Source organism: Myotis nattereri, assembly GCF_964212035.1.
Source record: "Myotis nattereri genome assembly, chromosome: 18".
NCBI classification, from domain to species: domain Eukaryota; kingdom Metazoa; phylum Chordata; class Mammalia; order Chiroptera; family Vespertilionidae; genus Myotis; species Myotis nattereri.
Window position 1 is genome coordinate 39857992 of NC_138093.1, and position 16912 is coordinate 39874903.

The 16912-nt window shown below is 52.0% G+C and overlaps 1 protein-coding gene across 1 annotated transcript; it reads left to right on the forward strand.

Moving 5' to 3' along the window:
• The first annotated feature begins 3478 nt into the window (after positions 1 to 3478).
• CREG1 (cellular repressor of E1A stimulated genes 1) lies at positions 3479 to 13086 on the forward strand. Its single transcript, XM_081113137.1, has 4 exons — positions 3479 to 3906; positions 7352 to 7471; positions 9154 to 9342; positions 12632 to 13086. Exons 1-3 carry the CDS (start codon positions 3544 to 3546, stop codon positions 9340 to 9342), a joined length of 672 nt encoding a protein of 223 aa, XP_080969263.1. The 5' UTR covers positions 3479 to 3543; the 3' UTR covers positions 12632 to 13086.
• The last annotated feature ends 3826 nt before the right edge of the window (positions 13087 to 16912 follow it).

Genomic DNA, 16912 nt, shown 5'->3' on the forward strand with positions numbered 1-16912 from the left:
AAGAGTCAGATAGATGTTAGCAGTCCCAACATCACAGCTAGCATTCACTGAGCATTGACTGTGTTCCAGGCCCTAGGCTGGGCATTTTAGTTGCATTTTCTCAGTTAATCCCATAAAAAATCCAATGAGGTAGGAGCTACTATTTTCCCCTTTTTAATGACGAGGAACTCATCCTCTCAAGGTCACGCTCAAGTGGCTGACTCACCCTCGCTGGCTACCTGCTGTGTGAGGTGTGCGTGCCTGCCACAGAGCAGTTCCCGAGCCACAGCAGGCAGCCTGCGGACCACCGGCAATGGCGTGACTGTCCTGTGTGCCTGCTAGACACCCGGGATACGGACATGATAAAGCCACAGCTCCTGCCCGCGACGAAACCAGGGCTGGTCGGGTCCACCGTGTGAAAGGCACACAGGCAGGTCAGGCTCTGGACCAGGAGCAAACCCAGGTGTCCCTGCTGGGGCGGAGGGTAGGGGCTCAGGTCAGGCTGTTCAGATACAGCCAGAAAGTCCAGATGAGAAGCAGCCGGGTCCGGACGCCGGATGCAGACACTCCTGACTGGGGGCTTCCCCCAGTTCTCCGATGAGGGGGGCTTGCTAAGTAAGAGCCCAAGCACACCGTGGTTATTCTTGAGTGGCTCCATTCCATCATCTCTTCCCACTGCCGATTTGATAAGAATTTCATCAGTTATTTATGAAGCAGGCAGTCATTCGATAAATATTTACCGAGTGCCTACTCTGTGCCTTGGGATCTAGAACAGAGGTGGACACGGAGGCAATATTCCTGCTCTCCTGGAGCTCACCTTCCAGCAGGGGCACCATGAACAAGTCACTACATGAATGCATGGGGTGAGCTCCCTGTGCGGTGATTGCTGTGACAGAAACAGGCAGGACTGTCCTCGGAGAGGAAGGCCTCTTAGAAAGAGTGTTCAAGGAGGCACCTCCAAGAGTGACATCTGAGTGGAGATCTGGATGGGCATGAGGTGGCCACCTCCATACTGAGGGAACAGCATTTTGGGCGTGGGGAATAGGCAGTGCAAAGACAGACCCTGAGGGGAGGTGCTTCAAACTGGGGGTTTGCAGACCTGAAACCGGACAACCAGGGGATCCCAGCTGCCTGCCACTATTTGAGCCAAACAGCAGAGACAGGGTTGAATCATATATGAGCATCTATTCCAATCCTGCTGGCAGCGTGGGAGAGCAGCAGGTCACCCACAAAAATCAGCTCTGCACCCCCGCCCCCATAAGCCAGCTGCTTATATTGGGCAGGATAAAGATTACATGGGGAAGTAGGCAAAAGGAGTGAGAATGGATATGCAAAATAGGTATTACAGTGAGGAAATAGGCAATGGGTTGGGGGTGGGGAGGGGGGGTGGTGGTGGTGGGGGGGGGGACTCCACTGTTTGGGCAACAAGGTTGTTAATCTTTCCATGATAATAGGCAGTTCTTCAAGGAGAATGGAAGGCATTCCAAGGTAGACTCCCAGGTCCAAGGTAGACTCTCAGGTCCAAGGTTGACTCCCAGGTCCTGGTGGGTGTACAACTCCCAGCCAGGTTAGAATGTGCTTTCTATAATCAGAACAAAACAATCCTGGATAACAGGGCATGTTAATATTTTTTATAATTATAGCTAGGCCCCAATATTCTATTTCTGCCCCCAAAGAGCGACTTGTCCTGCTCCGATGCCGGGGACCAAGCCCAGGCACTGTTTTGTGATGCCGCTATAGGAGGGCTGTTGTGATTTTGTCCACCAGCACTAAGTGGTACAGCAATAAACAACAAATAATATATTTTTTAAAAATATATTTTATTGATTTTTTACAGAGAGGAAGGGAGAGAGATAGAGAGTCAGAAACATCGATGAGAGAGAAACATCGATCAGCTGCCTCCTGCACATCTCCTACTGGGGATGTGCCCGCAACCCAGGTACATGCCCTTGACCGGAATCGAACCTGGGACCTTTCAGTCCGCAGGTCGACGCTCTATCCACTGAGCCAAACCGGTTTCGGCAAAATAATATTTTTTTATGTTCTTGCAAACAAAATATTCAAACTATGAAACTTACAAAGGGCACGCACGTTAGAAAAATAGAATCTAGAGCCAGAAGAGGAGTCAGATCGTCTCCAACTCCTCCTTTTAGATGAAAAAACTGAGGCCCCAAAAGGTGAGGCGAAAGCCTCATGGCCGCATGGCTCGACAGTGGCAGAGCGGGTTGGGACTCCAACTTTGAAATCACGGACATGTTTTTCCCTTCACAGGTTTAGGAGGAACTATTCGTCACTGGCAGCACTCACACTATTTGGATGGAGTCTTTGTTTTGAAAATGATAATCTGATTTTTCTCCTCTGAAATTTCTCCCATGTAGCATTCCATCTAGCTTGACGCTTTTCCAAACTCGGAGGTTAAAAAAGAAACCAACCTGGTGTAAGGGTTGCTCACAACCCCTTGACCTGGATGTGAAAGCCGTGGGTATGGCATCCGGGCCCCGGAGTAAATAGCTTGTTCTCATACCCAAGTTCTGACCAAGGAACCTGGGAACCTGGGCTGCTTAGAGGGAGCTGAGTTTGAGACAGGAAGTGGAGACTTTGGCTCACACACCTGTGGTCCACCCTTGCTCACATGACTGGCCCCAGCTGCTGGGTGAAATGACTTCACCTTGTAGAACAACAGCCTCCAGGGCCAGAGCCAGAATCACCAGCTGACAAACTCCTGCATGGCACAGGGGCAGCATTCATGCCAACTAAGGTGGGATCTTGGGGCCAAAAGATTAGGACTCACTCTGAGGACATATGACAAGGCTCACAATTATAAAGGATGTAGGTCAGGGGGTATGACCACCCCGGAACATCAGAAGGAGGAGGCAGCGCTGAATGGAAAGGACCTTGCTGGGAGGAGAGAAGGACATGGTACTTACATGGGGTGAGGAGAGTCAGTAAGGACAACACATTTCTGAAAGCATTGGCCCCCAAGCCTGATGACTTAAAGGTCCCCAAATGGTTTGGATGAGTTCAAATTCGGGCACGGAATACCGTCCGAGAGAGGCGGGGGCTAGTGTCCTAAACTTTGGGCCCTGTTCCTTACCCCTGGCACCTTGCTGCGCTTTGGCGCGGACAGCGAAGCAAACAGAAAAGGGAAACTGCAGAAAAGGCAGCATTTCCTCTCAGAGGCCCGAGACGCAGATCCAAAGGTACTCCGGGAAGGCGCCCGGGGCTGCGCGCGTGTGCGTGCGTGTGCGCGCGGGGTCGCTCCTTTCCCAGAGGACGACTTAGGCAAGTTGCTTACTTTTTTGGGGCCCGGGTTTCTCGCGTGTCAAACAAAACAACCTCCCACTTGGGCATTTCCCAATCCTTCCAGACAGGCGGGCGGAGCTTCGGGAAGACTGACAGACCAAGCCCGCAGGTTGCTGGGCGACCAGGGGCACGCCCCTTCTCCCCCGGCTCCGATTGGCTCCTCTTGGAAGGGGCGTGATCTCCCCGCGGTGGGCGTGGCCCCGACAGGGTTAATACAGGGCCCTGGAGGGCGCGGGCCGGACTGTCGCCGGAGTCGCCGCCATGGCCGGGCCTGTCCACGGTTCCGCGCGCGCGCTGCTCGCCGCCCTGCTCGCGCCGGCGCTGGTGGCCCTGGTGGCGCTGCTGGTGGCACCGGCGCGGGGCCGAGGCGGCCGGGACCACGGGGACTGGGACACCGCCGGGCTGTTGCCGCCGCTGCCGCCCCGCGAGGACGCGGCTCGCGTGGCCCGCTTCGTGACGCACGTCTGCGACTGGGGCGCGCTGGCCACCATCTCCACGCAGGAGGCGGTGCGCGGCTGGGCCTTCGCCGACGTCCTGTCGCTCAGCGACGGGCCCCCGGGCGCGGGCAGCGGCGTGCCCTACTTCTACCTGAGCCCCATGCAGCAGCTGGTGGGCAACCTGCAGGTGAGCGTGGGCACCCGGGCCGGAGGGCCATGCTTTCCACTGTCACCTGCACCGGCCCGGGAGGGACCCGGCCAACCTCCCCTGACTCTGGGCTCCACCAGGGAAAGCTGTACAGGGCGCGGAGGTTGTTGGGGAGTCAAGCACTTCCTAAGGGTTTCTCTTGCCTGCCCCGCCTTCCGAATTGAGAACCTTCCCTTCTGCACCAAGAAGCGGGCGTCCAACATCATGGACAGTAACAATGGTTATGGCAGCCTGTGGGCTTCCTGTGCACATTGCTCCCTCGGCGGGGGGCAGAACTGATGGGAAGCCCATCCCCCTCACCCTTTGCCCACCTTTTAGGGGCAAGGCCAGGTTTACAACTACGGGGGACCCCTGCCCTCCCAAGAGCGGTGTCAGACATGCAGCTGGGATGCTAGAGCCACACAGAGTTTCCGATTGAAGCTCGATTTGGTGGAGGGTCTTTTGACAAAGATCCCAGATTTGAGGTCAAGTGGGAAAAGACAACGAAGTTGGTAAAGATAAGATGAAAGCAAGTGATATTTGATTAAGCACCCACTATGCACCAGAGGGACCATCACTTTCTGGTCCTTGTCTCTGGATAGCGCTTTGAGGAGGTGTTGCTGTCCTTATTGTGAGGCTTAGGTGGTTAAGTAACTTTCCCAAAGCCAGTGGCCAAACAGGTCCATCCCCTTTACAACACAGCCCACAGGCTCATGAACTGAGTATGTCCACCAACCAGTTTTCCTTAGCCCACACAAGGTTTTGTTTTGTTTTTAAAATAAAATTGAGTTAGTTCCATCGTTTAAAAATTGAGATTTCAGTTAAAAACCTAAATTTGTAACGTCTTGAAAAATTGGAAGATCAGGTGACAGTGGGGGTCCCATGGTTTGAGCAAAAACAGAAGCAGCTGCCTCCTTAGCCCAGGCCTCCCCCGCCCCCCCCCTCCCCCCCCCCCACCCCACTTCACCGTCTTATTCCGAGCCCACAGGTGCTCAGAGCAGGCTCATTCCACTCCGTCAGTGGGGCTTAACCTCGGCTGCAAATACAGTCACCTGGGAGGACTTTTAAACACGATGCCAAGGCATTTTTTAAAATCCTCACCTGAGGATACTTTCCCATTGACTTGTAGAGAGAGTGGAAGAGGGAGAGAGAAACATTGATGTGAGAGAGACACATGGATGGGTTGCCTGCCACACACATCTGGATGGGGGCTGGAGATCGAGCCTGCAACCCAGATACGTGCCCTTGATCAGAGCCTTTGGTCAGAATCGGGCCTGGACCCCTTCAATCTGCGAGCCAACACTCTACAAGGCATTTTATTAAAATACATTTCCCTAAAAAACAGCCCCCTCCCACCCCGATGCTTCTGATGGGGGGAAGTGTTGAGAACCACTGCTGTGCAGACAAGTTTAAACTTGTGACGAAGACAGGCTCAGAGGGGCAGGGACTCAGCCCAGGTCTGACAGGTCTGGGAAGAGACAGACCCTGCCCAGGATCGCAGGCTTCCACGGCGGAGCGAAAAGGCAAGGCCACGTCAGAGGTAGTCTGACTCCATCATTAGCCAGTCGGTTGGTTTACAGTTTCCACTTGTCCTCCTCCTCCGACCTCTGTCTGCTCCTGTCCACCCTGCCCACCAGGCTGACATGAACCACTTGGAGTTGCCTTCTGTTCGGAAACCTTTACATCTGAAGCTTAAGACCCGCCTGGGTGTTTGTTTAAAGTGCATGTACCTGCTCTGGCCAGTGTGGCTCAGTTGGTTGGAGCAGCATCCTGTGCACCATTTCCCGTCAGGGCGCATACCTAGGTTTCTTGTTTGGTCCACAGTTGGGGCTCATACAAGATGTTTCTCTCTCCATCTCTTCCTTTCTAAAATCAATAAATATCCTCAGGTGAGGATTTAAAAAAAAATAAAATGAACCGCTATGAAATGAAATGCATGAACCCAGGTTGGGAAGGGAGCCCAAAAATCAGCATTTTAAAAATCCCCAGCCGATGCCAGCCTACAAAAGATCACCTCGACTCCTGAGCTTGGCCTGGAACCACCCTCCCCCCACCCACTCCCCTCAGAAAGCCACTCCTTCAAGCAAGTTGGGTTTCTCCCTTCTCTCAGTCACCTCTTGCACTTCCCCAGCTCTGTCTTTTTGCAGATGCAGGTCCCTGGTTTTGAATACCTCACAAAGCTCCCTACAGCTTCTGTGTCACCCCAGGCCCTACTGACGGCTCTTCACACTGAACTTGAAAACCGCTTAACTGTACCAGTCACTTGGCAATTAGTTATGTGCTGCCTTATGATGTCTTCCGTATCTTTGTTTTGCAGTATTTAAGTTTTGTTTATGTCTGACTTTTCAACCAGACTATAAACTCACAGAGGAGACCGTGTCTCAGTCCCCCGCCCTCTCTTTTTCGGCCTTTCCTGGGTGCCTTGCCTAAGAATGTATAGACGCCAATATTTGGCTAAATGGTTTCAAAGAGATTTCTTCTGACTGACTGCTTTGATGGGTCACCATGACATGGCAGAATTCGCCGCACAAGACCCTTTGCCTTTAAAGAGCTCAGCAGTCTAAAATGCAACATGTGAACCTGGCTGCAGTCTGCCGGCAATGCCTTTGGTGAAGCTGGCTTCTAGAAGAAAGAACTAGAAATGTTGCTGGCCTCAATTCTGAGTCCAAGCGTTCTCTTGCTGTCAGAGCAAGAATGAACTTCTCCTGTTTTGAAATCCCGTGACCGTGTCTGCCAGCACAAGATCACCAAGAAGCATGACTCAGCCCCTTTCTCGCTGAAGCTGTGGAAATAGCTAGCTGAGCAGTTGGTGTTTTTATGCACTAGTTTCACGTTAGCGTCTACCCCTTTGAGATCTCTTGAAGGTACAGAGCAGCCTTGTGCTTGGGTGGTACTGTAATAATAATTTCTCTGGGGAATATGGGGCAAGTTAAGAGTTTAAAAAGTCTTAAAATAATTCTGAGTCAGTGTTTTTAGTCCTCACCCGAGGATATTTTTCCATTGATTTTTAGAGAGAGGGGAAGAGAGGGAAAGACAGAGAGAAATACTGATGTGAGAGAGACACATTGGTTGGTTGCCTCTTGCACTTGCTCCAACCAGGGCCGGGGCCAGGGAGCAGCCTGCAACCCAGGTACGTGCCCTCGACCGGAATTGAACCCGGGACCCTTCAGTCTGCAGGCTGACGCTCTATCCACTGAGCCAAACTGGCTAGGGCTCTGAGTCAGTTAAATTTAAAATGTGAGTGCCCCTCCCCCTTTTTGGAGATAGGGTCAAGATTATTCTCTATCAAATAGACATTGTCCGGAGTGAAAGATGGTGTTTCACAATGCATTGTTTTCTGGAAGAACAGTGGCCGAGCTCTGGGCATGGTGAGTGTGCACTATGTGGAACTGATTGCTCTCCAGACTCAGTGTTTCACGAGAGGGTCTTCATTTTCTCTCTCCAGGAGAATCCATCTGCTACGCTGACCATGTCTTTGGCGCAGACTAACTTCTGCAGGAAACATGGATTTGATCCCCAAAGCCCCCTCTGCGCTCACATCATCCTGTCAGGGACTGTAACCAAGGTACGTAGTTACTGCAGGAACAGACCGGCTTTAGAAGAGCCAGTTAACCGTCATCTTGTTAACAATGAAGGAGAGACAGTTGGAGAATAAAATAAAGCTGATTGGTGATTGAGATGCAGAGTTAGAGCATGTCCTCATGTATGAAGTAATTTCACAAGCAGCCAAAGATTTCATCAGTTGTTTTCATCGAGGTGTTCAATCAGACACTCAGGAGCAAAAGGGACTATTTCTTGAGGTCAAACAGATCTAATAGCGGGGAAGCCCCTAAATAAGGGACATCTCAGCCCAAGCTCACTCTCCTGCCGTGTTGTCCACTGGACAGCATGCGCCCTTCCGGTCTCCACACTGACCGTGGCTTAGAGCAGAGAGCGTCCTGAGTAGGTTAGGAGGGGAGAATCCATTACTAAGTCCCGGGTGTGCATGCGGACGGTTTGGGGTGAGTGCTGGAGGGAGGAGGTTCAGTAAAACCGTGGGGAGTACAGAGGGCACGGTGTCATGAGCACTGACTGATGGCCCAGCCAGAGACTCGCTTCCTGACCTGTTGACCCCGGTTTCGCGGCCAGTTCTGTTTATGGTCTCGAAGTTCTATGTGGAGGCATCTCTGTCTGCGTGCCCTTCGTGGGCAGGGCAGCAAGTGCTCCTGACTCCCTGTGTCTTCTAAAGACTCACCTTGTGTACCTGCAGCCCATGCTTCCCACACATTTGTCCTGGGATGAATGAGCTAATGGGATACGTCATTAGCACCAGGCACATTCGTGCTAGTGCCTCCTGCCAGTCCTCTACCAGCTCAAAATTACCGTTTAGCAATGAAAACGGGCTTGCACTGGTCTGTCATGTCCACGCCCGCTCTCATCTCCATGTGAGCTCTTCATTGCTATCTGCATTACTCAAGCTTCCTTCACACTTTCTTGTTTCCTTACGTTTATGATCAGGATGTATAGTAGGCTTTAAAAGGTCTCATCACAAAAAAAAAAAAAAAGAAAAGAAAAAGAGAAGAGGAAAGCATTTTTGTAAGTACTAGTATGTGTGGCGATGGATGTTAACCAAATTCACTGTGGTGATCATTTCACAATCTATACAGGGGCAGCAGAAGTCACTTTACAGTTGTGAGTACTCGAAACACAGAGTTTATTCTTGTCTTATTCTGAATTAGAGGTCCGGTGCACGGATTCATGCACTGGTGGGGTCCCTCGGCCTGGCCTGGGGAATTGGACTGAAACCGGCCCTGTGACATCCCCCAAGGGGTTCCGGATTCTGAGAAGGCACAGGCCAGGCTGAGGGACCACACCAGTGCATCATTGGGGCTGGGGATGGTCCACGGGAGGGCTCCAGGGCATGTCCGGCCCATCTTGCCCAGTCCTGATCAGCCGGACCTTAGCAGCAAGCTATCCTACTGGTCAGCACGTCTACCCCCTGGTGGTTAGTGCACATCATATAGCAAGCAGTTGAGCAACCTTAACATATCATTAGCATATTATGCTTTGATTGGTTGAATGGCTGACCAGACACTAAGCATATTAGGCTTTTATTATATAGGATTATATCTTAATTGAAAAAAAACACAGTGAAAATAATCAGGACCTGTAAGCGAACGCTTAGGATGTGTGGAATGCTAGAATCACGTTGTTAACAGATGAGAAGACTGTCCCCACGGTGAGCCCGGTCACTTCGCTGTCTTCCAGGTGAATGAGACCGAGGCTGATGTTGCAAAGCAGTCGCTGTTCATTCGCCACCCTGAGATGGAAGACTGGCCTTCCAGCCACAACTGGTTCTTTGCCAAGCTGAACATAACCAACATCTGGCTCCTGGACTACTTCGGCGGGCCCAAGATCGTGACGCCCGAGGAATACTATAACGCCACATTTCAGTAGGTGTGTGTTTATCCATCGTGCACCTTATTTCGGAGCCCTCACCAGGGGTCCTAAGCCAGGGCGTGGCTCCTTTGGCAGTCTGGTAGGGCCTGTGGCCACACTCACAATAGTATTTTTTTAATGCATAAAATACATAGGATTACAAAGCAAACGACTGTACTGAAGTACATTCATAAAATATGCCTTGTAATTGTGGTATCGTGATATGTTGGCTCTTTAATGAGCACGTTCAGTAACATATTAAGGCGCCTGCAGCAGCTCTAATGTGACATGAAAGCGTCTGTGTTTCTGTTGGTGACTGGCCCAGGTACACTGTCACCGGGTGGTTTGCTGTCTACATTCCTCACTGAAGGAGATGATAAACCTCAGTCAGAGCTTAATGGGAAGGAAAGCTTTTCCTTCCACCCCAGTTCCCGGACTCCCTGAGCTCTGCCTGCAGGCCAGACCCATTTGAGGCTGTGCTGTGGGCTCTGCAAGAGCCGGCTCTGACCCGGGATGGCCTTTTCTCATGAGACTCAGACTTGGGTGCCTCTGGACTGAGTGACCCCACCCGAGTCTGAGCACATGGCCCCATGCCCCGCAGCTCCCAGGCCTGGGGGTGCCTGGGGGGCTGAGTGGGTCCCCTGCCAGCCAGTGGGCACCAGAGGGGAGGAGGCTGAGAGTCACGGGAGAGAATGAGGGAGGAGAGCAGGATCTGAGGAGGTGCGGTCAGGTGCTTTGCAGTGAAGTCAGGGGTCAAATGAAGGCAGACAAGGGACCGATCTTTCCCAGGTACACGGTAACCCTGGCATCCCTGCCATCCGCACGGCCTCACGGGCGGTGATGCAACCACAGCCACAACAGTAACAACAGCACCAGTGTTTGCTGAGCTTCTCTTGCCGGCTGGGTGCAGTGTGGGTTGCTTATCTGTATCAACTCGTTGCTCTCACCGCAACCTATGAATTAGGTAACATGGTCCCTCCTCTGTGAGATGGGGAGCAGCACCGGCTTCCTACCATGACGCTCTGCTGCCCCTCGAGTCGCCCCCTGGTGGCCGGCCGGCTCCTGCTCCCGTGTCACTCCTGATGCAGGGTCTCCCAGGGATGAGGGACAGCTGTTGGCGGAGGTGAGGTGGGGAGACGTAGGTGTAGCTCACGTTCGGGCTTCTGCTCCCGGCACTGTGTGTCGTGTCTTCATCCACACAGGCCAGGTCCACGTTGGACTGTGGACATCCCACCACGACTGCATTTCTTCACAGCAAAGCTCAGCTTTTATTTATTTTATTATTGTTAATATATTTTATCGATGTTTTTCTTTTTACAGAGAGGAAGGGAGAGGGATAGAGAGTTAGAAACATCGATGGGAGAGAAACATCGATCAGCTGCCTCCTGCACACCTCCCACTGGGGATATGCCCGCAACCAAGGTACATGCCCTTGACCGGAATCGAACCTGGGACCCTTGAGTCCGCAGGCTGACGCTCTATCCACTGAGCCAAACTGGTTAGGGCTCAGCTTTTATTTTTGAATCTTAAACACAGCCTAGGACAATGCATGGCACAGAGCAGGCGTCTCATAAATGCTGGCGACTTGCCAGCCTGATCATCTGAGACGCAGGTTCTCAGCTGCTTGTTTGAAAAGAGTCCACGCACCTGCAGGAGAAGGGACACGGGCAGGTTTGGGGCTGGAAACGCCACCTCAATTTATAGAGACACAGAGGCGCCATTACAGTGTGCCGGCCGGGCAACACATCGCCCAGGACAGTCAGTAAATGGCAGGCCCACTCTTCAAGGTTGAAGGGGACGTTCACAGGACATAAGCATCTCTGAAGTACAGTTATCTACATGTATAAAAGCCTAAGTGACTGGCTGACCGGCTATGACGTCCACTGACTACCAGGGGGCAGACGCTCAACGCAGGAGCTGACTTGGCAGCTGTGGTTCTTGGGTGATGCACCCAGAATCAGAGAGGAGGGAGCCCGATTCTGGGGTGTGTCACCCGAGAACCGCCCTCTCGCAATCTGGGACCCCTCGGTGGATGTCAGAGAGCCAGTTTCGGACCGATCCCTGCAGGCCAGGCCGAGGGACCCCACTGGTACACGGATCCGTGCACCGGGCCTGTAGTCTTTGTATAAGTAACACGCCCAGGGGCGATGCTCACTTTAATAACAAAATACAGATGTTTTCTCTAACTCTCCATGCTGAGTGAGTGAGACACACCCGAGGTTCTCACTTCACAGGCGAGTGGCCTTTCTGCAGCTGAGAGATAAGCGGGCGTACGTCCTCCGTGTCCTCTGACGGGGAGACCAAAGACGTGCCAGGGCGTGGCCCTTCTGAGGCAGGCGCAGAGTCCGGAGTGGCCCCACCACCATGCCGCCCACTCGGGTTGCCACCAGCACTGTCCACTGGTCCGGGGAGCAGACAGTGATACCCGTAGGGGCTGCATGTTCTTAGGGACCCCTCCCAGGGGCTGTGGGAGCTCCTGCCCCGTGGTGTCGGCCCAGATCAGACTTGGAGGATGTGACTTCTCCAAACGCCGTGAAGCCGCCTGCACCCTAGACTCCGCTGCTCTCAGAGGCGTCTTTTGAGATGGCTCAGCACAGACGCCCCAGGGTTGGGCAGTGAGGGGCTCACGGACGTCGGTCTGCCTCGCTGGGCTGCTGGGGCAGAAGCCATGGGCACATCTGCACATGGAATGAAGGTTTAATGTTTACAGAGGTGCTTGCTGACGCCCTCGATAAGCAGTTTCCTCAGTTGCCTCTACTCATGGTTCAGTCTGAGCACCAGGCCTCGTGCCATCTCCTCGGCTGTGCCTACCTGGCCCTAGTAAGGACAGGTAAGGAGAGGTCACAGTTTACTAACTTGCCCGGCCTCCCATGCCAGGAGATGGAGTTCCTGATAGCCGTGGTCCCGGCCGCAACAGGAAAAGGGTCCCAGCTGGACTCAACACCATCCGGCACCGGCTGGTTAACGCTCCTCTGCCCTAATGTTCAGGACCCTTTGTCCTCAACTGTGTCTGTCTTTTAAACCTTCAGGTATTCTGAGTAGAGAACCACACGGCCTGAACGGCGCTATGTCCGTGCACGTGGCCGCAGCAGCCTTGCACAAGAGGGTGCTGGCTGGCGTGAAGATTCCTGGGCACCTGGATACAGAACTCCAGTCTCAGGCGCTGCTCACCACACTGGAGCGGCAGAAATTAGCTCAGAATCTTAAACTGTTAGAAGTGTCTCTAGTCTTTCCCTAGAATGAATTAACTTGTAAGATGTCAGCTCATTTAATGAAATAATTCTTCATCCTCTCTCCTTCTGTTTAGGTGAAGCAGCATTTGGCGGATTTAACCACCCGGTGAAGTTCTTAGGATGTTTCATACAGACCCGAGGGCTTCGGGGTCCCCTGTGGGAAAGGTCCCAGAATCAGCCTGGTTACAGCATCAAGTAGAACTGCTACTGAATTTCTTGGAAATGAGGTTGCTAAATTTTAGACATTTAAATTTGTACTTTTACTTATATACATGGTTTCAGAAGACGAGATGAATCCCCCATAGAGGCGTGCCAGGCAACCCCGCGGAGCCCTCAGTGGCTCAGAGAAAGGAGCGGATGTGCGTCATTATGTTTGAAGACAACAAATGAACTCACCCGAAACCCAGCCAACAGCCTCTGGTGAAGAAAAATAATTAAAAATAGAAAAAGAGAAATGACTTACATTAACCTTGGTACAACGGGTTTCTTATTCAAAGCATCAATAATTAAAAGCATTATTTTAATGACATGAGTTGGATTCATTTTCTTAAGATGCTCATATTTCTTACTCTCACCGGCCACTGGCGACCCTTTGTGTCTTTATGTCAGCGTGCTGTAAGGTCAAACCCTGCTTCAACGCTTCAAGGGAATCCTTCGGCCCTTTCGCTCTGATACACAGCTCATGGTGACCCAGAATTGGGGGCGAGGCCAGAATGCAGCCTTGGTCAAGGTTCTGCCACCAGGGCCTCGATGCTGACGTGCTTGTGGTGGAATTAGTTTGAGGGCACCTATCTGTTTTTTCCCCTCTACCTATTTCGTGGGAGTTTTGTCTTCACCACTTGGTGCCATGTAAACACATACCTGTTATCACAGGAAAGACAGCCACTGGGTCACAGCAGGGGGCACAGGTTGAATGGGCAGAATATGTTCCTGTTATTGACCACCAGGGGGCACTGCAGACCACTTTGTGTGTAGGCGTCAGTTGCTTCTCACCACTGAGCTGAGTGATACCCTGGGTGGTGATGACTGGGGCAGGGCAGCTCTGAAGGGACAGGAGGCGACACCTGGTCTCATGCTCCCTCCCTCCATGCCACGCACTCGGGCTCCCCTGCACCCCACGTCCTGCAGAAGAGGGACAGCGTCCTGGCCTCAACCTGCAAGGGCATGAGTGCCTGGGACGGGGACAGCTGCTGGCCCAGAGGACAAGGCCGGTTCTGATTAAGAAAAGAGAAAACGAAAAGTAGAAAGAGGGAGTGACCGAGGAGCCGAAGCGCCTTGGATCCTGCTAACAGCCAGTGAAGACGAGAAACTCCCTGTGAAAGGGGGCGGGCCCAGCGCAGGCAAAACACAAACATCCTGACCACCTCGTTCCTGTCACGCTTCCCTCAGTGACACCCAGACAGAGGACCCCGTGATGGAGCACCCAGCGACGGAGCACCCAGTGACGGAGGACCCAGTGATGGAGGACCCAGTGACGGAGGACCCAGCGACGGAGCACCCAGTGACGGAAGAGGGGACACTGCCCTGTGACGGGCTGGCTTTCAGCTTTGCACTGAGAACAGAAACCACTGTGCTCTGTCTCAAGCTGGTGTCAGTATTTCTTAGGGAAATTCCAAACCATCACTTCCCAGCCAGGGGCTCTGTACATTTTTATCTGAGAAGGCAGAATGGAGGGACGAACAAATCAACCAGTAAAGCTTCATCTTTTTCTTAGTTTTCCCTTAGTATTTATTGTAAGATGTGTGAAAAATATGGAACATTTAAAAAGTTTAAAACATGACCGCCTCCCCAGCCAGCATAGCTGCTAACATTTTTATGTGTTTTCTTCCAATCTTTGCTTCCAATAAATGCCTAACTATAACATTGAATAATAAGATCATTGATCATGTATCTCACTTTTTTCACTTAGTCATAAGCTTATGTTACTAGAGTCCGTAAGGGTGGCTTGGTGGCTGCAGAATATTCATCAGATCAACAATGGCCTGTATTAGCCCCTGTTGCCAGTGACAGAAGCCCTAGTCAGAGCCCTTTAATTCGCTGACCTTACATATTCCTTCAAAGCTCACCTTCCTGCCCTGGCCCTCTTCCCGCCGAGTTGGTTTCACTTGCAGTCAGCAATCGTAGAGCGAAGAGGCGGCATCTTCCCAGCCTGGGAGGGAGCCATTCCTGAATGGTCGCTGTGGCTGGGAGTGGGGTGCCCTCGCTGGCGCAGCCCGGGTCCTGGGTCCTTCCCCAGCTTGGGGTTCAGCTCAGTCCCCGTCAGAACCACAGGGACTGGGGGAATCAGAGAAGCTCCGTCCATGGGAGGGGTATGGCCAGCCTGAGCTCAGTGCTGTCACCACTCCCGGTGTGGGAACATATAAGTCACTTCCGATTTTTCCCTGTTGGAGAGACAGACCAATTTATACATCAATTAGAGGCCAGGTGCACGAAATTTGTGCACTGGGGAGGGGTGTCCCTCAGCCCAGCCTGCATCATCTCCAATTTGGGACCCCTCAGGAGATGTCCGACTGCTGGTTTAGGCCTGGTTGCCCCCAACTGCCCTCCCCTGCTGACCATCTTGTGGTGGCCATCCTGTGCGAGGGTGTGAGGGTCAATTTGCATATCACCTCTGTATTAGATAGGATGGTATTCTACATCCATGTTTATTTCCTAGAGAGATTCCCAGCCACGGGAAAAAGCAGTTGGTACACGTAAACTGCTCCTGAGAATTTCTCCCGCTTAGTCCTACAAGCAGGTGTGAAAGTGCCCAGATCTGACAGGTAAGAGTGTCATTGACTTTAGTTTACTGATAATTTGGACTCTAAAAACCCCATAAAGCCCTGGCTGGTGTGGCTCAGTTGGTTGGGCGTCATCCCGTGCACCAACGGGATTACTGGTTCAATTCCCAGTCAGGGCACAGGCCTGGAGGCAGCTGATCGATGTTTCCTTCTCATATCAATGTTTCTCTCTCCCTCTCCCTTCCTCTCTCTCTAAAAATCAATTTTAAAACTATTTTAAAAATAGATAACAATAAAAACCCAATGAATACTAGTTGATTTACTTTCCTTTGCTTCAAATGGCAATTGGTAACCTATAGGTTGAATTTTCTCAAAAATGTAAACACTATAGCCTGTTTATCCATCCATGTGCTGACAAATATTTTGGTAGTTTCCAGTTTGGGGCTTTTACAAATAGAACTGCTGTGACTCTTTTTAAAAATATATGTTTAATAGAAGACCAGTGCACGGATTCGGCCCGATCCCTGCAGGCCAGGCTGAGTGACCCCACTGGTGCATGAATCCGTGCACCGGGCCTCTAGTATGCATATAAGGTCTTTGGTTAATCTCTTCTCGCCCTCCCCCCTTCCCCCTTCCCTCTGAGATTCATCAGTCTGTTCCATGTTTCCATGCCTGTGTGTTGAGCATCTGCCCCCTGGTGGTCAGTACTCATCATTGCTACCAGTCGAACGGTTGCTTAGGCTTTTATATATATAGATTGATTTCAGAGAGGAAGGGAGAGGGAGAGAGAGATAGAAACATCAATGATGAGAGAAAATCATTGATCAGCTGCCTCCTGCATGCACCCTACTGGGGATCAAACCTGCACCCGGTCATGTGCCCTTGACCAGAATTGAGCCCAGGATCCTTCAGTCCACAGGTTGACACTCTATCCACTGAGCCAAACCGGCTATGGCTGCTGTGACTATTTATGTAAAGTCTTCCTATGGGCATATATTTCTTTTTGTCTTGGGTAGATACTGAGGAGTGGGTGGCTGGATCACACGGAGAATGTATGTTTAACTTTTTAAGAACCCGCCAAACTGTTCTCCCAGATGGCTGTGCCATTTTACACTCCCACCATCATCTATGAAAGCTCCAAATCCAGGCCAAGTTCAGGACTGCCAGCTCAGACCTACTCCATCAGTTTCCTTTACAGATAAGGGCACCGAAGCCGAGATGTTGAGTGACTTACTCAACAGCAAGCAGGTAGCAGGACGCTGTGAACGCACAAGAAGTCTGTCTCTCCATTCGGCCTGACCGCAGCACAGCCCTCGCCTCACCCACCACCATAACATCAAGCTAGGGAAACGGCTGTTCCTGCATGCATCCGACCGATGTCACCAATTAAGGTAGGAATTAGATAAAAATGAGACCAAGGTTAGGGGGCAGGGGAAGGAAAATGAAACAATGGTTAAGTGAGAGAAAGAGCAAAACTCAGGCAGGCAGGCACACACACACCCCAAACCCTCAAACCTCCAGAGCTTCCTGCCTGTGACCCGAGGGGGTGTGAGCCTTGCTGCTGGCAGGTGCCTGCCTCTCAGGGGCCTAGTCCTCCACTTCCTGAGGAGGCCGCCCCAGCCGCCAGCACACACT